At 41.5% G+C, this 23,859-nt stretch overlaps 1 protein-coding gene across 3 annotated transcripts in view; it reads right to left on the bottom strand.

Moving 5' to 3' along the window:
* Window positions 1-838: 838 nt before the first annotated feature.
* Window positions 839-23,859, bottom strand: part of lamb2 (laminin, beta 2 (laminin S)) — a 40,837-nt gene continuing 17,816 nt past the window's right edge. For 2 of the 3 annotated variants that reach the window (XM_046395655.1, XM_046395653.1), the window contains exons 7-36: window positions 23,339-23,402; window positions 19,326-19,528; window positions 19,109-19,229; window positions 18,690-18,878; window positions 17,554-17,733; window positions 16,999-17,111; window positions 16,211-16,290; window positions 15,287-15,422; window positions 15,018-15,176; window positions 14,635-14,762; window positions 14,408-14,540; window positions 14,107-14,299; window positions 13,417-13,560; window positions 12,708-12,939; window positions 11,855-12,024; window positions 10,885-10,920; window positions 9,269-9,493; window positions 8,937-9,154; window positions 8,707-8,803; window positions 7,659-7,840; window positions 7,373-7,563; window positions 6,990-7,174; window positions 6,523-6,764; window positions 5,470-5,673; window positions 4,694-4,838; window positions 4,380-4,587; window positions 4,130-4,271; window positions 3,573-3,749; window positions 3,322-3,481; window positions 839-2,541 (exon numbers count right to left, since the gene is read on the bottom strand). In XM_046395655.1, coding sequence (XP_046251611.1) covers window positions 2,405-2,541; window positions 3,322-3,481; window positions 3,573-3,749; window positions 4,130-4,271; window positions 4,380-4,587; window positions 4,694-4,838; window positions 5,470-5,673; window positions 6,523-6,764; window positions 6,990-7,174; window positions 7,373-7,563; window positions 7,659-7,840; window positions 8,707-8,803; window positions 8,937-9,154; window positions 9,269-9,493; window positions 10,885-10,920; window positions 11,855-12,024; window positions 12,708-12,939; window positions 13,417-13,560; window positions 14,107-14,299; window positions 14,408-14,540; window positions 14,635-14,762; window positions 15,018-15,176; window positions 15,287-15,422; window positions 16,211-16,290; window positions 16,999-17,111; window positions 17,554-17,733; window positions 18,690-18,878; window positions 19,109-19,229; window positions 19,326-19,528; window positions 23,339-23,402 — 4,794 coding nt within the window. In that variant the 3' untranslated portion in view covers window positions 839-2,404. The remainder of the gene's footprint in view (window positions 2,542-3,321; window positions 3,482-3,572; window positions 3,750-4,129; window positions 4,272-4,379; window positions 4,588-4,693; window positions 4,839-5,469; window positions 5,674-6,522; window positions 6,765-6,989; window positions 7,175-7,372; window positions 7,564-7,658; window positions 7,841-8,706; window positions 8,804-8,936; window positions 9,155-9,268; window positions 9,494-10,884; window positions 10,921-11,854; window positions 12,025-12,707; window positions 12,940-13,416; window positions 13,561-14,106; window positions 14,300-14,407; window positions 14,541-14,634; window positions 14,763-15,017; window positions 15,177-15,286; window positions 15,423-16,210; window positions 16,291-16,998; window positions 17,112-17,553; window positions 17,734-18,689; window positions 18,879-19,108; window positions 19,230-19,325; window positions 19,529-23,338; window positions 23,403-23,859) is intronic. The other variant, XM_046395656.1, reaches the window with a different exon arrangement.

A 23,859-nucleotide genomic window follows, 5' to 3' on the forward strand; every position in this document is an offset into this window, starting at 1 on the left:
CAATTCAAGGGCCTGGGCAAGCATTGAAGGTTTTAATATTACTCCTGGATTTTTACCTAAACTTGATCCCCCATCTTGTTTGAGGAGCCATTTGTCAGAATTTATTTTTATACCTTAAATATCTCAGTTGAGATTATGTGTATATCTTGCATACTAGCATATTTCTTATTTAGATGATCACACACCTATAAAAATCCAGGGCAGCATATTTTTCAGGTAAATGAATACTGGTTAGTTTCTGCACCTCTGTCCAAAATGGAGGGTAGAAACTTATTCTACAGCTGAAGATCATCCTGGATCCTCCACAGTCAACATTCAAAGGTTAGGCCATATGTTAACTCTTTATATAGGCCTATATTCCCACAGCTACTGGGATTTTTTATGAACCATCTGAGGGGGGCTTACAGGACTGTGGCAATACTACATCAAGATTCCTACTTATTTTAGACAGGGGCCTTTTCCCAAATGGCACCGTGGGCTCTGTGTCACCTCTGAGTGATCACTAAAACGATGTGATGATGCAGACCTGTAGCGTTCCCTTTTGTTATTGCTACCTTCTCAGCATTTAACTCCTGTGATGGAACACTACTACACATAAAGAGCATCCAGAGAAATAGCAACAGCACTAGCGTTTGATTACTTAGAAATAACTTTTTTGTATTGTTGTATACCAGTTCATATTTTGTATAAGAAGCACAATTATGCAAACTTTATTTACTTTCTAAATAATATACTTTGCAGACCCTGGTGGAAGGCCACAGTGCAGACAGTTACCATGCATATGGTCAGAATGTGGAATCTGATTTCTAACCAACGACTCTGGATAAAGTTACCTAAAGAAGCTACTTTGACACAGAGAAAAGTCAAGTTATCCAGACTTTATTCTCACAACTGTACACAGTTAACCTTTACACAAGCATCTTTTGGTACTTTTTGCTTTGGCAATTAGTTATCAAAATCATTTGACTGCTAGTTGATTTGTGATCAGAGGGAAACATGTACAAAGTTAGTTTTTGGTTAGGCATGTTTCCTAAAATACAAATTGTCATGCAGATAGTACATGAGTAAATGTCCAAGACACCGGCATACTGTAAGGCACAATTACACACTTTGCATACTGTAGAGTACTATGTCACTACAGTGAGGCATCAGTTACTGCAGATCGTACATATTCTGTCACAGTATATAAATATAACATTCACAATCAGTAGATCACTGCTGTGGCATTCATTCAAAAAGATCTGGTTGTTGACTACATCCACAACACAAACAGAACATTAATAATGTTTGAAAAAAAAAAAAACATTTTTGGGAATCAGACTTTATCCTCTGTACAGTGACCTCTTGACAATGTGTCAGAAGCCTGTAGATAGACCATATTGTTGTTTCATCAGATGAATCACTGAGGACCAACTGATAGCAGCATCATCAGAGCTCGGCTGCTAGCATTTACTGTTAATTTAAATCGCTCCCGACATTACTGCCAACCTCGTACTCCAGGCAGAGGTGGTTTTTGGGCGGTTCTGTTTCTTACGTGCTTAACCGTGTCAACAGCTTATTTTATTTTTACATTTAAAAAAAGGTCATATCTATTTCCTTGTTATTTATATCAAGGCAGACATATTACAAAAATGCATTCCTAGTATTGCAATAACCCTCTTTAAAAGTACACAGGGACAAGGGTCTAGTGAATATACCTCCATCTCAGTATTATGGCTGATTGGAGAATGAGCCAAAATGACTAAAGCCTCATGATTCTGACTTTGATGCACAGTTAAATGTGAGCAGATTTTTTTTCGGACTTTATGTTCTCACGCGCTTGAAATTTGTTCCATTTCATACTGAAAGAAGACACTGTCCACTGCAGTATATATGAAGTCCTCTTCCAATGAGCACAGCTCAGAATGTACTTCTAGTAGTAACAGAGACTTGATAAAGAAGTGATCTTGACCTGCTGATTATAAAACACACACTCTAAGTTAAAAAGAGTCTATAAATATTTAAACTGTAGATTGTTTGCAATGCATTATTTTCACCCACATCTGTGTATTATTAAATTAGAGTTTAAAATACAAATTTAAACAAATACATTTCCAGATTGCTTAAACACAGATACATTTCCTGATCGTTTTAAAACTTGAAAACCAAAATAATGTACACAATTAAAATTACAGCAAGTGAAATCAAACAACCTTTATATGTTCAGCTGTGGATATATATATATATATATCTATATCTATTATCGCAACCGTTTAAAATACTGACATAAAAGACAGTTTGCACACAAAATTTGCAAATTCACTTGCAGAGAGATAAAATAAGCACCGCAGCTATCTTCTGATTGCTTGCTTCTGGAGGAAATGGCAGAATGACACGTTGATGGACCTGTTTTCTAATGACAAGGTTACTGGCATGTGTTGTAGATTTGGATCTGTTTGTTGATGTCATTGAGAATGGCTTTCATCTTGTCCTCCAAGCCATCCAGCTGACGAGCTTTCCCCTCCAACTTCCTCTGGTTTTCCTCATAGTTCTTCTCCAGCTCTGTGGGAAGCAGGAATTTCAGGAATGGTTACACAGCTAGCCATTAGCAGCATTTTGTGTTGCTGTCAGTGACTCTACTTGTCCTGGGTGCTCATTTCGATACACCAAATCTCCAAATCATATCACAAAAACTGGCACAAAATCTTCCTACCAGCACCTCTAAAACTCACTAATGAATCCGTTAAGTTATGTCTCATTTTTTTAATAAAAACAAATAAAGTGTAAAAACAGTACAAGCTGAACAATTTCATGGCTAGATGTGATTAACTTCCTAGAGTCTCTACTGGTGTCTCTAACAATTGCTAGCTGCGTCCCTGTTTCCAGTCTTTGTGCTAAACTAAGCTAACTGGCTCTTCATGTTTATCTTGAGGACGTGGGCAGACTATCAGCCTCGTCATGGAACTCTTGGCAAATAAGCATACACCCCATATATAGCATATATCTTGTCAGTCACCAGTAAAGTGCTTTGAATTGCACTAACATGTACCAATAGTGTAATACACAGTGACTAATGACTAATTATATACACCACGTAATATAGTTTAAGGAACCAATTAGCAGCACCTTCTATCACAATTCTGCAGCAGAGGTTATTTTAACTTTTTAGCTTATGCCAAAGTCAATAGTAAAATCTCATTTTCATGTCTGCATCTTTGTACCTTTCACATTGCAACAGCTATAAACCTACCCTCTTCTTTGTCCAAACAAACAAGAACAAATAAGCATCTATTATCATCTACATACAGAAACACAAACACACATATGGATATTAATAAGTACCTGCTAGTCTCTGGAGCTTGTTCTGAGCATCTCTCAGTAGTTCCTTTGCTTCATCTCTGAGGCTCTCCGCTCTTTTCTTGGCATCCTTTACAGCCTTGGCCTTTGTGTCAACCCGCTGCTGCACCTCATGGTATTTATCCGTCAGCTGGCCGTCTAGAATCTGAGCATCAACACGGGACACAAAGGCTTTTCTAGAACAGCTGTGTACGCTTTTAATGAGGCAAGGTGTGCGCACACACACAGACACACACCTGTTTGGCTTCATTCGCCTTGTCTCGTGCCATGGTGGCTGTTTCTTCGGCTCGGGCCGCTGCCATACTGTTGTTGGCACGTTTGGTCTTCAGGGAAATGATCTCCCGCCCCAGTGTGGCCAACCGGCCCATGGCATCGTTCAGGTTCTTCTCACTGTTGGATGTCTCCGACTCAATCTGAGGAGAGCACAGCCAAGCAAAGTATAATAACAAGAGCAGCTTTTGTTGGATTAAACATAATGTTTTCATTATGTGTCAGCGTGGGATTTCTGTCCTGGAAGTTTATCTATTAACCTTTGTGTATATGTGTTTTAAATGCACTTTGAGCATAATTTTAGAGAAATCCATTCTACGCTCAGGGAAGCCTTAATACGCCCGCACACATTCACACTGGGAAGCTGCTCAGTGCAGCCACAGTCTGTTCTGAGGAACTCCACTAAAGCATTAAATGCTCAAAGGCACTTTGGTGGTGGCAATGAAGGGTGTGTGGGCTGTGAAAATTAGCTACCATTTTGGTTCACAGCTTCATTTCTTTTTTCTTTCAATTGTTTGGTTACCTGTACCAGTCGGTCATTTGTGTCCCCAATATCAGCCTTTGCTTTTGCTATGGCTTTCTCTGCTGATGTCTGGGCAGTCTTAGCATCTGCCAGGGCCTGTTTCACTGTCTCTACTGTGGTCTTTACTCCTTCAGCTCGATGCCTGAAGAACAACAGAGTGTTATTCTTTTTATTGGATGTTTTAGAGGGGATGATGGAGTATAGAAGTATTGTACAAATAATCCTGCGCCAACACAAGTCTCCTGACTACCTTGCCCTCTTGGCATCCAGTAGCAGTTGCTCTGCCTTGCGGACATCATCCTGTGTCTGCTCCAGGATGGCGTCCACATTTGAAAGGCTGCGAACCCGTTCCTTGATTTCATCAGCAAGATGTCTGATCTGGAGAGGTGAGGCAGGAATGGAGAGCTCCAACACACGGTTTGCCACTGTCTCAATGCTGTCTGGGTCTGCACCCTCCTCTGAGAGATGGACACGAGAAATGGCAGGATTGACATAACATGCAACATGACTACTACTACCTGACATCTATCATAATGTAAAACCCCAGCAGACAGTCAGACTCACGGGTGAGGAAGTCTCTGATCTGTTTGATGAGGTCTCTCAGGTCATTGTTGGAGCGCTCCACTTTGTTTTTGGCAGACGTGGCTTTGTCGAGAGCAGCTTGGGCTTTACCCATGGCCTCCTCAGCCTTGCTCTTGGCATCTGCTACCTGAATGGACGGCAGAAATGCTTAGAAAGGATGTAAAAGGCTGACAAGTTATTCACCATAGCTTCCGTCTTTACCACTCTTCAGTCACCTCACAGTTTTTGCAGGAACTCTTTACGACACAAATTCCTCCAGATGTTTTTTTTAAGAGTGCTTTAACTGAAAATCTGTTTTGTCTGAGTGCGCATATGTCCCAGAATCCAGTTCCACTGCTTATTTAAAACACACAGACTGATTATCATGTCGGTAGTACAAGCCCTCAGTCTATTCTGAGATGTGAAAGAGTGTAAAACTACATACTGTAAAAATCCCATGGTGGAAGACATCAATTAAAAAACACCAAAACAAATACCAAGGAACGAGGGAGGAAACACATAACACTTGCAGTAAGATTCATAAAGAAACTCTGTCCGAATCACAAGTGGACACAAAACTTTTTTTCTGTTTCCTTTGCAAAAATGTGTCCCTGCGTTTAACACAAATGCAATGTGCAGCTGCAAGTTGCAGCTCTATAAAAATCTTGACACACAAACCAAAACATCATTAACTGGTCGAGCTTAAAAAAAAAAAGTGATTCTATATATTTGAAACAGCTGAAAAGCACAGCAGCTACAGTTCTCATATGCTTCTATACCTTGGTAAAGAGTCCCTCCACCTCTCTCATGGCTTTGTTCAGCTCCTTCTCAGCGTGTTTGGCTCTCTCCAGGGCATTGTCAGCTACTGCTACAGCGCCATTACAGTTCAGGCCTCCACAGTGACGGTTCCCTTCATCGTCACGGCATCCTGCACCCCCACAAGGACTTTCCCCGCAGGGAGCATCACCTGGGGCGCCGCAAACCTGTTGGGACAGGTTAACATGTACTTTCATTAGAATGAACATGATCAGGTGATGTGCAGGACTGAGGCACTTGACTCAAAACATAATGCCAACACATTTAGTCAACATCGAGTTAAGACCATATTGTGACCTTTTCTTGTTTGATTTAGCACATAAATCAACATGACCACATTGAAAACAATAATTTCTGTGAAAACAGCAGGCAAAATTGTCACAAGCAACTAGAAAGCTAAAGCAAGATCTATCAAAATGAGTGATATAGCATCAGCTAAAGCAAACACTAATTTACTTGTTGTTATTACTTGTACTTTATTTATTATTATTATTGTTATTTATTACTAGATATTTACTAGTAGTAAAAAAATATCCATTTTAATGACCCAACTTAGCTAATTTCAGTCATGATGGAGAAAAAATAAACAGCTAAACACACTGCTAATGCCAACATCATTAGCTAAGTTGACTACCGTAACTACCATCTCAGCCTTTGACTGTGGTGAAATTATTTGGTGTTGTTAAGAAGTTATCCTTGAATCAAATATTTTAATGTACCATTTGCAGTTTAATTGATTACTGATTTCAATATATATATAGTAATCTGATAGACAGACACAAAGCAAAATCTTAAACAAACACAACATCTTTTTGTTGATACTGTGTTTTGCCTTGAAGGCTTAAAGAGGAATTACAGATGTTTTTGTCGGTTATGCACTTTACCAGCAGGCCATTAAAACTTTGAATTCCTTTATTCTCAATGTCACTGCTTCTGTAGTTACTTCTCTTTGCCTTTCTATGGCTGTATACATGTATGCTAATGGTTCTTTCAAATAATGAAGCATATGATCATACCTTCTCATTGATCTTCTTCAAGTCCAGGCCTTGTGCTCTGGTGCTGAGTTCTCCAAGTGCACGCTTGTTAGCAGCATTCTTACGGTTGAAGTCGTCCTTCTTGGCTGCGATGAGACGCTCCGTCCGGCGGCGAGTGTCTGCAGATTGGCTGACTGTACTGGGTCTGGTGGTTGTTGATTCATTGGCACGCCGCTCTGCATCCCGAGACCTGTTGTAGGAGCTGCGGATGCTGTCGTACGCACCTAGAGGAAAGAGGAGGAAGAGAAGTATATTCTCACGAGCCACATTTCAGATCAACTGAACTGATGCTGAACTGAATTTGAGGATTAATAGGGACAACAAAAGAGCATTGGCAATGTAAGTTTGACAGATCTTGAGTCACTTGAGTGTGGAAAGCCAGCAGCAGCAGAAAGTTTGAGGTAGGAGTGCAAATGGTATCGAAGATCTATCTGCCCTCTTTTTCTCACCGAGGAAGTTGGAGTTTTTTAGGATGTCCAGTTGGTGGTGTAGCTGCTCTGAAGTGAGGTTTAGTTCTTTAGCTTCTCTCTCTAGTGCACTCAGCTCCTTGCTTGCCTCTGAGTTGCTGTCCTGGACAATGGTTAGGTCTCCTTCCAGGCGGTTCAGGGTGTCTGTGGTCTCACTGATTTGTGCTCTGCAGGACAAAAGACAAGTAGTTGTTAGGAGACGTAATCCTGGCATGATTTCAAATGCACTTTGTAGGGCAAGTTGAATAAATCTGCTGATAGGGCAAACAGATTTTTCTTGACTCCATAGCTGATACTTCTATGCCAAACAATAAAACTTTAGATGGATATTTTTACATGAGAAACTCTTAATGAAACAGGCGTACCTGAGCTCTTCGATAAGCTCCATTAGGGTAGCAACAGCTGCCGCAGTGGCATTGCGTGCATTAACAATACCCTGAGCTTGTGCTAGTTTCTCCTCCAGGTCTCTGAAAGCCTTCTCATAGGCCCCAGTAAGCCCAGTGGTCTGAATCTCATGAGCACGCGCTGCCAGGGCTTTGGTACGCACTGCCAGATCCTGGTGTTAAGACAAAATAATGAAGGGTAAGGTTATTATGGTAAGCTCTCAACCTATAGAATGAAGATTAAGCCCTTTCTTGCATGGAACTGTACCTGCACAATGCGATCCCAGTCACCGAAACACTGGTGACAGGGCTGACAGTTAGGGAACTGGCCAGAGAAGCCTCTGGCACACTGGTCACAACGGACACCTGACACCCCCTGCTGGCAAACACAGTGGCCGGTAACCCGGTTGCACTGAGACGTCTCAATGCCGCGCCAGTCACAGTCACAAGCTGGAGGGGAAGGGAGGAGGAGAGTGTGCAGTGAACATGAAACAACTGGATTCAGCTTATCAAGAAAACATCTTAATTGTTTATATTTACATGTCTGTGTTAACTGCACAGCAGAGTGTGTGATTTCTAAATTATGAAGTTGCTGTAAGGCCTCATACTGGTTAGTTTTGTTACTGTTCTAAAAACAGCCACATTCAGACTTCCAGAAACATGCATTTCACAATAAAGTCTATCATGCATTCTAATCTCTATCTGTGTTCCTGTGGTTTAGTTTTGACTTTCATTAACTTTCATACCAAGTTCTCCACCTAGTGTTGACTTAAAACCACACAAAAATCCCAGGGGTTCAGTTATATCAGTTATATCTTGATCAGGCGCAGGTCTGTTCAAATACATCCAGTGTGTACAGGTGGAAGATCTTGTAATTAAGCATAAAAAAAGTATAAAAGTATTATGATCAAAATATACCAAAAGTGAAAGTAGCCTCCTCATTACGCAGAACGTCACATTTCAGAATAATGTATATTATGTTACTGAATTACAATTACTGATGTGTTCATGAGGGCCAATTAAGTTTTATCTTAATATATAATACTGCATCACAGTTTGCTGATTATACTTTTTAGCTCAGAAAGTAGCGCAACGTACTTATACTGCTGTAGCATCACCGTATAAACTTCTGTAACAGCTGCTAAGGCATTTTAGTGGACAAGCTGACACTAATAATAATGACACTAATGATAATGCTACCAAGAATGTTGTATTTTAGTTTGACGTTATGAAAATAGAGACACAGAATTTAACTTTTTTTTTAATTAAGTATTAATTCATTCTTTTTGACCAATGGTTTTTGCATTGTGTCTCACCTCTGCACTGTGTCCTGGGGTCTCCCCAGTAGTTCTCCTGACAGTCTGTGCAGGTCTTCCCCCCAAAGCCATCACGACACTGACACTGCCCACTGAACTGCAGAGAGTGGAAAAACAGAGGCGCGACACCATTTCTTTCGTTCCTTTCAGTGTGACTGAAGGTGAATTTATAACTTGCATCACGAGAATATGTACTTATTTGAACGCGATCAGGTATAAGTGTTCTCTACCTCATTACATGCGGAGGTGACTGAGTTGTTGGGATCACAGCCGCAGGGTTCACAGCCCCTCCCACTGGCCAGGTTCCAGTGGTTGGGGGCGCAGTGATCACATGTCAGGCCCAGGACATTTGGTAGACATTGGCACTGCCCTGTAGCACGTTGGCACACACAGTCCTCACGCTCCACACACTGGCTGCGTTCAGTACCCAGGAAGTTACATGTGCACTCTGTGGGGAAAAAATAATTATGACAATGCGTTTTTTGGAAACATTTTAATGCAAGCCAATGCTATTTCTTTTTGCAGACTTTTTTTTCTTTTTTTCTGAAAACCTGTCACTTACTCCTGCAGTTGCGTCGGGAAGCGTCCCCAAAATAGCCGCTCTTGCAGATGCCACATGTGGGGCCCTCAGTGTTGTAAAGGCATTTCCTGCACTCGCCAGTTTGCCTGTCACAAGCATCCATGTCTGACATGTCTATGTTGTTGTTGCACTGGCACGGCTGGCAGCGCCCTCCAGGTTGAGAGGGGTTACCATAGTAACCTGGGGCACATTCCTCACATCGAGCACCTGAATTGGGAGAAAAGCAAAAAGGAAATAGAAGTTACAGTTGGTGGCGATATGATAAATGCATATTTTCTACTTTTATTTTGCATGAAATATGCTTGCAATAAGAATAGGCAATGTGCTGTACAGGTTTTCCAAGCTGTTTTTAGGGTGTATGAAACAGCAAGAAGCAGGAAACGTGAATTTACAGCAGCAGAATCAACAAAGTTTTGCGGATCCTCCTCATAAAACTGGATTTTGCCCAAGTCCCAGATTGGAGCTAAAATGGTTTCAGTAGATAATTAATTACACAAAAGCATGTTAGTCTAACACTTGGCTGAACCCATCTCTGCAAAGCAGTGCATTACTAGAATCAGTTTTGTTACTTATCATCACTCATTGGGGTCAGGTTAACCACCTCTCGTAAGTTAAAAGTCTTTGTCATCACAGCTTTCTTTAGTAGATTTCAGTTATGCAATTTACTATACCTGTTGATAACACAGTACATTAGTGAGCAGTAATTTACAACATGTGACTTTAACATGATGTCTCACTCTGCTTCAAGAGCCTCCACAGAGGCAAGGGGAACCACTATGGATACATCCTGGTTTGCATACTGTTTCTGTTAGGCTGGACTCATAAGAAGAAATACCTGGCATATTTGATTGTAGCATTAAAAGGAAGTTAGAGAAAAAAAGAATGAGAAGGTGGGGTGAGGTGAAGAGTAGGGGCGAAGTACAGTGAAGATTAGATGAAAGAGAAACAGGAAAAAAAGGAAAGTTGGATGAAGGTCGAGAACAAAAGGGGGGGAGGGAAGTAGATGAGGGATTGAGCAGAAGGAGTTGGGTAAAAAGTAAGAGTAATTAGCTGCAGTTTCTTTCAGTTTTTGAGGTTCACTATCTGAAAAGCCAGGAAGGTAAAACAAAAGCACTCAGGCTGTACTACTATATGATTATATCAGCATGGCTGGCCTTCTCTGGGAAAGGGCTGCTAAACTAAATCATTTATTCACAGAAATTTGGAGAGCACATTTCTTTGAATGAAAAAACAGATTTTTTTGACACAATCACTCACTGGGTCAGGTCCTTTTATTTTTAGCATTCACAATGACCTGGTTCAAATCTTGCTTTGATTTAACTACTTACAGTATAATTTTAATATAATTTGAAGGAAGCATATTTGTCCCTTGTGACATACACAACACAGGCATTCAGAGAAAGGCATTTCATAGGGTTTAACATTACTCTTTGAACCAGGTCTCACAGATGGGCAGGAGTGCGCTGTGGCACAGCACCTGATGAGAGGGGTGCTGAAGCCATGCATGGGTGAGACTGGTAAAGTGGAGGGTCAGTGGAGTAGCATGAGGATGGGGAGAAGGAGGGAGGAAGGGATGGGGGTCAACCATTATTACTCACGCTTAAAAATGGTCGCCCCGGAGCGTTTAACAATCCCTGTGCCAGTAATACAGGGGAGGGAGGAAATAACACAGGTTACCATTCACCAGAGCCCACTGGGAAACAACATTCTTACCTCATTTGAGTTATATCCTTTGTCTTGTCACATAAGGTAGAAGATTGGAATTTTATCATAAAATTTTTCAGAACTTCTCCTGAAGAGGATATTACCCCAGCAGTTGACTCAATGGATCGACTTTATTTACTTTATTTTTTTCAACTGATTGAAAACATGAATAATGTGCTCCTAAATATGAACTAATAAAAATGAGCTGCCACCATCAGGTTTAAATTTTTGGTTTCAGACATTCATGTCCCCCTCAGAATGAGATAATTTTGGTAATGCCTTTACAAATTCAAGTGCCAAAATTGGACCAAATACCTGGAAAAACAATGACATTGTGTCATTGTGTTGCTAATTAGCTAACATGATAAACTATCCTAGTTTATCATGAGCATGCTAAACCTTATTACACCTGCTGAAGTACATCCTTATGTAACCGCTAGCATGGCTATAGTCTCGTATTGAGTTTCATCTCAATCAGAGAGGTTATTTATTATTTATTAACCAAACCACTGATGGCTTGATAAAACACACTTTATTTCTCTTTCACACCTTTGACTCAGATGAGGTTTTTTTTTTTTAGAAAACCTCAAAATAACACAAAGTACATCATGAAAAGCAGTGTGATGTGAGCAACAGGTATTCACAATGTCACAGGTTCTGCAGAAAATCAGTCACCTCTTAAGTTACAATGAATTTGTATGGGAAATTCATCGTAACTACAGAGACACACACACATCTGGACACACTGATGATTTCATGAGGATGACTCTGAGGACAAAGTGAACAAAAAGCTGATGGGAGAGGATGGACAAAAAGGAGTCATGTAGGGACAGAGCAAGTGTACAAGCATGGTCTTCGATTTACCTGTGTAACCCTGGTTACAGTTGCAGATAATTTGTCTGTTACGGTTGTCCTGGTAACAAGAGGCAGCAAAGTGACGTCCACTGTTGGGTCCATCTGGACAGGGGCATGGACGGCACTGACCACTGGATGGTAGGCCCAAAATTGGGTTACCATAGTAACCATTGGCACATCTAGAGAAATACCAAAGGGATTTACTCAGGTAAAGCTGATACTGCTCAGCATGAGTGAAATACAGTGTCTCAAATTGTGTGTCTCAAAATCAAAGTGTCTCAAAATCTCAGTCTCATTTGGTTTATTAAATCTGTTCTCTATCTACAGAAACATACATTTTGATTTTATAATAATGAGGTGTTATTTTTTGTGTCTCAAGATATCACATTTTTGAACATACTGACATAATGAACCACACGCATAATATGTTTAAGTGCAATTTTTGTTAACAGAATCCGAGAGGCCTTTTTATTTATTGGATGTGTGGCTTTTGATTTATTTATTTAAAATATTTTAATTTTTTTCACAGTCATATTTCACTGTCCCAATATTCTGAGGAATTTGGACTTCAGTGCTTTGAAAGGGTTTACTTGCATTACTGCAATATTAACTTATCATTAAATCTGTGGCATAAATTGTCTTAAAATGTCAATAATGCAGTTATTTCTGAGACAATATACTGCTCAACAAAACAACTTCTGGAGAGGTCTAATGAGGAGTTTCTAGTTAAGATGCACAACAATTTAATTCTCCAAAGCCTTTAAATAACTGACTTTATGCCCACATCTCTATCATAATTTATGCTTCAACTGCCAATGATCTCACGCAGCTTGACCACCTTCACACTGACACATCACTTCACCTGTCACATTTGTCTCCTCCAGTGTTGTCCCTGCAGCCGATGCAGGCTCCGGTCCTCTGGTCGCACTCCTCGGCGTGTCCGTTACAGTGGCAGGGTCGGCAGCTGGGGAAACCCCAGTGACCTGCTTGGCATCCATCACAGCGCGGACCAAATGCTCCCGGGCGGCACTGGCACTGACCAGTGAACTTGTCACAAAGTCGAGTCACGGAGCCTTCCAAGCTGCAACCGCAGGCTGGACAGAGGGAGTAAAAGGGATAAGGACGGGTGTGATGGAAACAGGAGAGATCACAGAAGGAAATGAGGTGGAAAATAAAAGGAATCAAAGGTAGAAAGGGAAAAGTAGGTTCTGGAATAAATAATTTAAGCAAGGGGGCTTCAAATTTGCAATTGTGTACCAAGAGACAGTAGAGGGCGCCAGCAGCATAGCTAATAACCAATCAATGGCACAGCAAATAAGGTCACTATAACATGTAACTAACAAAATGTGAGAATAAAACCAACTGCAATAATGTCAGTAGTGTGTGAGCTGAAAGAGTTTTGAATAAAGTTTTCCAGTGAAAGTGCCTTATTAGCTGCTGTGCTAAACCCAGATTACCAGGAAAATCTTTAGTAGGAAGAGCCCAGACAAATTAGGAATGTAAAAATATGAATATTATGTTGCATCATGTCCTCAAAAAACAGGTATGGAGAAAGGCCCAGAACTTCTCACCTATGCAGCCCGAGGGTCCAAAACCATAAGTTCCTGGAGCACACTGATCACATCGTCGACCAATCACATTGGGCCTGCAGCGGCACTGGCCCCCGCGCACATCACACACAGAACTGATGGACCCCTGAGGATCGCAATTACAAGCTGGAGGAGGACACAGAAGCACAGGCATGAAGTCACTAAATCCTAACATATGGAAACATCCTGCACACTGAGTTCTTGGCACAAACAAAGGCTGACGACTGAACATATCGATAAACATGACTGTAACGTGATTCATACCCAGTCCTGAGGGTACAATGAGTTGAAATTCACTATAAAGCTCCATGGAGCTGAGGGGAGGTGCAAAATCAGGAGATGACAGGTGAATAATCATACAGGTTAATCACAACGAGCCACCCCTCTCAACTTGCTTTCGCACTGACATTTGATGTGTGGCTAATCAATTATAGCTGCTGAGAATGATGATTCTTCACTCAACACCAATGTGAAACACAATTTGACATGGCAGTACGTCCGTCCACATGTCAGAAATATGACTACCAATGTTAACATCACTGATTCAAATAATGAGGTTATGTTTTCGGTGACAGGTCAGAGTACAGGTCATGTAACCCTGCAGCTTAAACATCATAAATGTCATTCAGACAAGGCAAAAGTATTTTAATAAGGCTTTTTTTTTTCACTCACGCAGAGCCCCATCATTTATGATGGCTGACATGCTGGTGATTAGCTTGGCACAGGTGTCACTCATCAGAGGGCGGGTCACACTCCTCCCTCCTTCGTGGCAGCGATACCGCTCGTAGGTCTGCTTTCTGTTGTTAGAAGCTGGATCCCCTGCATTGAACATCTCCATGGACAAGTGGCGAGGCATCAAGGCAATCTGGAGAGAGGGAATTATGCAAAGGAGACAGAAGGAGATGTATGCGTGTGGAATGAAAACTAAAAGATGCTTATTCTAATGGTCGGAAACAAAAAAAAATCCCCTCACAGAGTCCACAAGCAGGACTGCGTTGGCTGCGCCGTTGAGGATGCTGTTGGCGTCCTGATAGCGTCTGAACTCAAAGCGGATGGTATAAGTCACACCTCTCTCCAGACACACAGGATGAGGAAGGGCCACAAACCTGAAGCAAACACAAGCACACACCTGACGCTCAGCAATTGTGTATGTGTGCGTGGGAGTGTGTGTGTTTATGCGTGTATGCCTGAGCCACAGACCTGGCACCCGCAGGCAGGGAGACAGTGAGTCTGTCGTCATCTGGGATGGTGTTTCCACAGGGGCTGCTGGTAGGAATCGGTCCCGGACGGATCACTGTTATTCTCACTTCTTCCCAGTCTCGGGGCATCTAGGTGGAATCAGCATTACTTGATGAATAAGTGCAAAAAGTTGTGGTTTTACATAGGGTTAGGTGCAGGACTATTTCCTGTTGTGACCTTTTCTGTAAACTTGGCAGGAAGTCACTGCTCTAGGACAAGGACAAGGACAAGGTATTGAGCTTCTCATTTAAGACTCAACAAGAGAGAGAGTGAGCGTATTTCAGAAATGTTTAACTTTTCCTCCAATGCTGCAGTTAGATCAGAAGAGTCTACTGCCCACAGACCTGAGACTCATAGCGCATAAGCAGGTCATATTCCATGGAGTAGGGGATGTCACTGATGAGGAATTCCAGGGTGCCACCCTCAGGTACCCGAGCAAACCCAATGCCTGTCCATGTGGCGGGGCGCCCCGGTGGGTGCTCCCTGGTCTCCAGTGTGCAGCCCTGAGAACATAAAGATGTATTTAGATGTATTTTTAAGTAAACTTACACGCTAAAACGACAAAATCCCTCCAATACAAATGACAGTCGATGAAGAATTAGGGTTGGCTCACCTGCCCCATTTTGGCCAGCTCAGCCTCATACAGGAAGTGATCCAGAGCCATAAAGAAATATCCAGACTCCACCTGTGTGCACTGACGTCCTGTCATGTGACTGCGACAGCGACACTGACCGCTCTCCATGGAGCAACTACAGACAAAGCATAAATAGCACTATTATTTCATGTCTACAGATGATGTAACTGTGACATGTACTGCAGGTTACATAATGAGCATTAAACTGAAAGTACAACTGAGGCTGATGGGAATGTCATTACATTTGTTAATATTTGATCATAAACTGAAGTTCTGGAAAATTTGATTTTGAACTGGGGATGGTGGGTGATGAAAAGTTCATAAAAAGTTATTACGGTTACACACAGAAACATGATTGTGCCAAATATCACGGCAAATCCATCCCAAAGTTGTTGAGAAATTCATGTCAGCCTCATGGTGGCGCTGGAGAAAAAGTGGGGACCATGACTGACATTAGATCTTACAGTCATGGAGATATTTCAGTTTGGACCAGTGTGGAGGACAGATCTACACTGCCACCTAGCTAACAAGGCTGACAAGCTATTCCATGAAATAATTAATTTGACAAAAGGTGTAACAGAGGTGTAACAATTGCAGACGATAAATCTGAGTACATAAAGCTGCAGTTATTATTTTGGAGACACTAATAAATTTCTGAGTGTTATGTCTCAAAGACGGCGACCAGTCCAGGATGTACCCCGCCTCTCGCCCGTAGTCAGCTGGGATAGGCTCCAGCTCCCCCGCGACCCTGACGGATAAGCGGTATAGCAAATGGATGGATGGATGTCTCAAAGACAAAAACATTTGAAAGGGGCCTCCATGGTATGCGGAAATCTCATTTATCGCACTTGTGATAAATTTGCGTGAGCTGTCACTCAGGATTAAAACTACAGCGCCACTCACTGGTTGTCCAGGGCTCCTCCAACATCACACTCGCAGCCCCTGCACCCATTCAGGTCGTGGCTCAGAGCCCAGTGTTCTGGCTAGAAACACAGGATGACAGACAGAGGTCAGAGTGAGTGACAGGCAGAAACATAAGTTAGCTCCAGACAGACCTAATGTATCACTCTCCATGCAGTTACAGTGCAGCTACAGACATAATCTTACAATCTATCAAGATCACAGCCTCACAGTTCACAGCTGTGAGGCCTATGATTACTGCGTGTTTAATAGTTCAATATGGATCCACTTTCGGACCCTCTCCAGGCCCTGACCATTTTAGGCTTGTCGTAACTCACACCAACCGGACAAGGCTCAAATCCCTGGGTTAAATTTAGACACAGGGCCCAGGCAGGAGCTCACATTCCTGCTTACACTATTCCTGGCTGAGTGGATTTGGGACAAGAGGTTGAATTATAATAGGAAACTCATCACCAGCTAACATCTTTGGCCGCTTGGCAGTGATGGGAGGAAAATATGAGAAAGAAACAATGTGAAGATTATCAGCACTAACTTAGAAGCAAAGAGGAAAAACTGAAAGGGAAAGACACAGGTGGAAATACAAAGGAATGAGATTCAGACCTTACATGTCATTTTTAGTATCAACAATCTGAGAGAATAATAGCCAAAAAATGAAAACAGTGTCATAACTGGGTAAGAAGGTTAGCAGGGGAAAACAGGAAATGTATCTGAAGGTTTATTGTTCAGTGTCTCACTACCACCAACAGGGCTTCTTTTTTCCACTCTCTTACCAAACACTGGTCACAGCTGCGTCCAGTGACAAGACGCTTGCAGAAGCAGTCTCCACTGACCGGGTCACACTGGGAGCTACCTGACACTGTTCCCCTGTGGTCACACCGGCAAGCTGGTGGCACAGGGCAGAGATGATGAGGTTTTCTCACAAATTCATAATCAGTAACTGCAGCACACTGAGAAACATGGTTTTGAAGTGATAGTTAAATCAGTATCAAGCTGTATTCTAAATTAGTTTATATGTGATGCTGATTAGTCACACCACACACTTTTCTGTTGATCGGTGTACTTAAACTTCTCTAAAAAATGTCCTTCTCATGATTAATCACCAAAAAATACACAGGACAACTGATCAAAATTTGCTCATCTGAGTCATTTCTAGTATTACTGTTTCAAAAAATGTATGTGTTTCGCCTCTCAGGCAACATACAGTCAACCGCCTTAATGGAGACTGTTGAGGCTGTATGCGGCTGTTGATGTTGGAAAATGTAGGCTGCTTAGATTTATTATTTTTTTTAATCAATCTGTGTCATTTTAACAGAGGGTGTACTCACGTTGGCAGCCCTGCAGGTTGTCAGCGCTCAGGCCAAAGAAGCCGGTCTTACACTTGTCGCAGCGTGGCCCCTCCACATTGGCCTTGCAACGGCACTGACCTCCCACCATGCCGAGGGAAGGGTCTGTGTGGCTGTCGCACATCCCTCCATTCTGGGAACCATCTGGGTCGCAGTCACAAGCTGTAGAGCAGACAGGTGGCAGGTGAGTACTATTGCCTGAGATATCTACACTGAGGGCAGTATGTTTGCATGGTCTGAGTAGTTATTAGAACAGCGTCTGTTGTCATTGAGCTAAGAGCAGACACACACAGACACAGACATGCATACATACAAGACTGGAACCCACACCACATGTTCTCATGCCACCATACACATACACACCACTGTGCATTTGTATTTCAGATGTTTTATCCAATACTATTTGAATGGGGCTCAATGGGAATGCAGATAAATGTCACATGATTCAACACATGACTCAGCATATTCAAACAGGTCACTAGTGCTGTCACCATGTGGCCAGCTGTAAAGCACTTTGCATTTTGACTATGGACTATTAACTTTTCAGCCATGAGGTGCAGAAGAAAATCCAGTGGGTTTTTTTTGTTGTTTTTTGTTTTTTTCAACATAAATTAACCTGAACCAATACAGTCAGTTATTATAATTTGTGTATCCTATAAAAATCACAACTGTAATCAGCCAATGAGCATTGTGCATCAGTGTGTTAGAAATGATGCATATGCAAATTTGTACATATGCTTAACTAGTGATCTTAACATATGTTTTTTGTGCATATATCAGTTCCTATTTTGTCGAGTCAGCACCATTCACAGAGAAAGTGTAGCTCACACTGAATCTAAAAGTATGTCTATACTGTGCATGTTCTGTGACTTGAGAGAGTAACGACTCAAATAAAAACCTGCTGTGTGCTTTGATAAGCAGAACTAATCAGCATGCCAAATTACAATAACAAACTTCCTGTAGCGGTCCTTTTCACCTCATGCAGTATCTTTCCCTCTGTGCCATTCCTTTTAACTCTCCTGCAGTAGCAGCAGTCACACATATTTTATTCAAAAGATGCCATGAGTAGTTATAGAGTTGTAGATATACTCTGATCGGGAACACAATCACACACCCACCTACGCAGACTCTTGGGTCCCTGATATCCTTTACAGGCTCTTTGTAGTAGAAAGGCTTGCACATCTCACAGTTGCGTCCCATGGTGTTATGCTGACAGTCATCACAAACTCCTCCGCTGATATTGCCAGTGGCCAAATACACCGCCATGTCAAAGTGACACTGAGTGGAGTGGCCGTTGCAGTTACATTCTAGAAAAAAACACAAGATATAATAACTTCACACCCACACAATCGTATGTATGTATTGTCCAAGAGTTTGCTATCCACAAGCAGATGCAGCCCAGTCAGTGAAAATCATTGACAAATAACCAATTCAAAGGTGGCAGTTCACGTGATCTCTTTTTTCATTAATTCCTACAATTCCCACAATTCCTACACACTGTACTTAATGTCCCCTTTGCCTCCTCCTCTGCACTCACTCTTGCAGGCATTGGTGTTGCGTCCCTCTGCTGGTCTCCAGGGCAGGTCGTTGTGGAAGTCATCACATTGCTCACAGTTCAAACCCTTGGTGTTATGGTTACACACACACCTGCCGTGGACCTTAAAAATACATGAGAGGAGAGTTAAGAAGAGTAAATTGCTGAGAGAAACACTTGCAATGAAAGTCTGTACTGTAACTGAAGCGTCATCACCCACCATTCCTTCAATATCATCCCTGATGCCAACGATGGGGGCGCACTTCGAGGCGTGGCCATAGCAAAAGCAGTTTCCACGTACGACAAGCTCATACATGGCATAGTAATACTTCTCTTTGATTTCAGCTCTGGGGTCCAGGAGGTTGTCTCCCAGTGTGTGAAGCTTGGTAAAGTTTACTCTCAAGTTGGTAATCTTCAGCTGGTCTGTTGGAAAGAATAAGAGGAAGAAAATAAGTGGAAGAGCAATAAAATGTAAACATGCATTCAAAATAAGACGTCCTTTCAAGTGGACTGTCAAGTTTTCTGCTACATGGTGGCTAATAATCATTGAATGGATGATATGACACAAGCTGGTGTGGTAAAGGATGAAGGACAGCAATGAAAAAAAGGATTCGAAGTACAAAACAATACACTTAGACACAGGCTACACACAACCCCTTTTACCACAGCAAGAGGAAGCCACGGCCAGACAGAACTGACAGTGTGGGAAAGCATTATGGGTGAGCAGTAAATGATCTGGGAAGATCTGAGGATTGGTTAGTTATCAGAGTTCTGAGGCTACATGAGATTACATTGAATTTAAACACAGTTAACCAATTGGAGAAGAAACGTGGAGGGTAGTTTCAATACAGATGAATGTAAAATTATTTCCACGTTGTAAGCAAATTCACCATGACATATGTTAAACCTATAATAGGTCCTTATATATATATATATCTATATATACATTATTTTTTACATCAAAATCTCAGAATCATCTCCAAAAACCACAACTATTTTCATTGATTCGATGATAAAGATATCATTGATAAATGCACACGTAAGCATTCTCCAAGTCTTTTAAGTACATACTTCCCCCTTTGTATTACATATCCCTCCGCTGTGACTTGTAAATACGGTGAATTTTGCACTTGTAACTTTGGAAGATCCCCACTTAATTGGAGTCCTCAGAGTGCTTGAGTCAGTCACTGTTTTAGGCTCAGCTGATCTTTAACAAGTAATTTTGCACAGAATGAGTCCTGGTACAGTGACAATAAGAAATTTGTCCCCTGTCTCTTACTTTACATCTGTCCAGAAGAGTCCCTGTTCATGCTTGAGTTCTTTGACAGGAGTCTTGAGTAAGCAGTACATTCTCCACAAAATCTCACTGTAAAAGCATTTGCTCTAAATAGTCAATTCCCTGGAATAGGTGTCTCTGACTGAAGACATTATTTTAATGTTATTTTTGAGTTTCAAGTAAATTTACAGCATGGAAAAAATCCAAGAATGATCTAAAACAATGGAATGTAGTGTTGAAATGGGTTTTCCCAAATGCTGCCTCTTTATCTTTTTAAACTATTTGGAGAAAATTCTTTATAGGGAAAGATAATGCCTTTCCAGGAGGATATGTCTCCCTTTTCATCCTGTCAATCTGTGTGAGTATCCCCCACTGTTACAGTCCAGCTGTTCACCAGTAGTCATCAACACACACAGACAAAGTAACACAGCTGTGCCAAAACACCCAAGCGTACCAACAGACTTCGCACACATTTTCACAAGGGCATACACCTTTCCTTTCTTTGTCAAACACGAGCACCAGCACCCAAAGGCCTACTTTCCTGTGCCAACTGCAAGGGAAATGTGCATATACTAGTGACAATAAGCCACAAAATGAATACACATTATAACCAATGTAACTGACATTGAAAACTCTTCTTAGAAAACTTTAGATTGGTAAATGAAAGAAAACAAATTCCTTGTTGATTTCAATATACATTTGTATCACCATCATTATCAACATGATGAATATTACTGTGAGAATTAAGAACATTTGACATTGGCTCTCTTCCTGGTAAAAAAGGAAATAGCTACCTCCGTCATGTCCAGCATTTAGAAATGTTTAGTTTCCGAAACCGAAATCCTGCAGGGGTTGAAGCAGCAGGGTTTATCTTCCAAACTCTTGACCTTGACCCACTGACTGTATGTTCAGTAACAGAATCCCTGTCTAAAAGACAAGCCCTGATCCCTCCGATTCCATTGCACTAAGACAGTCTGTTTCTCCTCATGCTGTAATAGCCAACTAGAGAATAGTCAACTCGAGCAGCACTGACTACAGCTGCCAAACAGGAGCTTTCAGGAGCCCAAAGGCTGACATATATGACATATATTGCCAGTTCTGGCAAACACACAACTTTTACAGTTTTGAAAAAAGTGAATTAACACATTTTCTGCTGGGTTGTAATAAATGAAGAGACCGACAACAGGTATTCACAAAAAACAAGAGCCTAGAGTGAAGCTAGCAGCTCTGTCAAACTGGACACAGCACTGTTTTGAGCAAAATGCTAACATCAGCAAGCTAAAACTCACAGAATCACGATACTAACATAGTGATATTTAGCTGCTATCCCAGCTTGGTGTTGTAGCATGTATTCCTCATTTGGAGCAACAAAGCAACTTGTCCTTGTAATACTTTTCTTGTTTTATCATCTCGGTATGAAATTTAACTTGTGAAAATGTAAGACGTCAAGGATGTTTTTGCTAATCTGAGACAAAAACATGCCGACACCACATGTAAGCCTACCTAGGAACCAGTATGACTGCATGACACCCTGTAGTAAGAACGGGATTATTTTGATAGTGAAGAAAACTTTCAAATGTTATGCTTCTCAGAAAGGGTTTGGGGGTGTCTTTTTCTACGATTTGCATGTGGACATGGACGTGGACAAAAAATGGCATTTTTCATAACCTTATTAGAAAAGAACATTTGGAAGGCTGGTTACACTATACACTGCAGTTATGCTCTGCTGCAGTGTATAGTTAATCTGTAATTAGTGGGTTTTAATTCAAAGTACCAGATATTGAAATGCTTTAGTTTATAAATGGTGACAGTTAAAATTTGAGATATGATTTGAATTATTGTTTGTCAGTCAAAGAGGGACAATGTGCATGGAGGAAGGTTTGCCTGAAAGGCTGAACTGCACTCTACAAAATGATTTTGGATGTTGATTCATTGTCTTGACAACAGCAGACAGTAAATATGGATTGCTCAGCTGTGAAGGGGTCAGGGGTCTTCATGTGGGCCAGTTACACTGAGATATTTAGCAACAGAACAAGACAACCTCTGCTGCTGCATTGGAAACTGAGCTCGGGTTTCTGGGAAAAGCTCTCATGTCCTGCCAGTCTAAACAAGAGGGCCAGGACAGTGAGGCTGTGTGGGAGAGAAACAGCTGCTTTTCACATCTTTCCATGTCTTCCACACAGCAGGGCCATGTTTCAAACCACAAAGAGAGAAGCTGTTACAATCCATAACGTGTCACAGCCGGATAACAAGAGCTAATTGTTTCGGTTGGAGTTTGATTTATGGTGACAACTGTGACCATAGCCTGCAAAGGAAAGGGATAGAAACAAACTATAATGATCGTGTAGTTGTCATACGTATTTTTACATTTTTCAAAAGAGAATTAAGAGAATACTGATGCAAAGGGCATTTAAACGTTAGGCCTCTGGGTGGATGTTTTTCATGGCAGCGGATGATTGACACCTGAAGGCCAGGCGACACTGTTCTGTGGTGGACTGCTCATGCCTGTGAAGCCTACAAACATTGATAGAAGACGTTCTTTTCAAAACAACATGTGCTTTAAGACACAGTTTAAAATGTCTACACCTGTACACCATTCAACACCTGGGAGGACCAATTATGATGTTAAGTCTGTTATCAGCTTGCACAGACAGGGGCTCGTTAGCTTAGTTTGCTGGCATTAGGACTGATTCTCACCAGACTTTACTATTTATGTTAGTGACTTCAGCATCCGCTCAGTCATCCGCTCACTCAGTCACTCCTACACATTAGTAGCCCTGGCAGATGCGTATATGACATGTGTCTACTTGGTGAGACCTGCATTACTGTGAGGGTATGAATGTGGCATCACTGCTGCTCACCTTGCATTATAAAAATGAAGGGGTTTGCTGTCTCTCATACATGTGGTTACAGTGAATGACTTGCAAAACTTGCAGGAACAAAAGGAAAACACCTACTCTGGATGTTCGGGCTATATGGATCCTCGATCCTGATGGCTGGATCCAGCACTCTGTAGATGACCTAGGCCAAGACATAGCACACAGAACTATCTGAGATTTGGAATAAGACTTTGTGGTGTGCATGCCTGAGCATAATTCAGTGTGTGCACTTGAGATTTTGATTGTGCTTTTTTCATGTGCTGGGGTTATTCAGAGCCTTGAGTTCTTTGTCCTCTCTGTTTGTTCCTTTCATCTGTGAATTGAATTGTCATAAGAACTGAATTAAACCTTGTTTCCCTTTCTTGCCAACAGTTAGATGAAAGGGTCAAAACTCTGCTGCCTGTATAGTAAAAACTGAGATAGGTCCAGCAGACAGTTAGCTTAGCATAAAGAATGAACAGTACAACTCCAAAAAAATATCAATATAAGTTTTAAACACTCTGCCTCCTAATGTCTTTGAGTTTTAAGTGATTACTTGTTTGTGTAATTCATCCACAAACTACAAAAAAAGACAAAACAACAGATTGGACAGAGCTAGG

The sequence above is a fragment of the Scatophagus argus genome, chromosome 8, assembly GCF_020382885.2.
Source record: "Scatophagus argus isolate fScaArg1 chromosome 8, fScaArg1.pri, whole genome shotgun sequence".
Lineage (NCBI taxonomy): Eukaryota > Metazoa > Chordata > Actinopteri > Scatophagidae > Scatophagus > Scatophagus argus.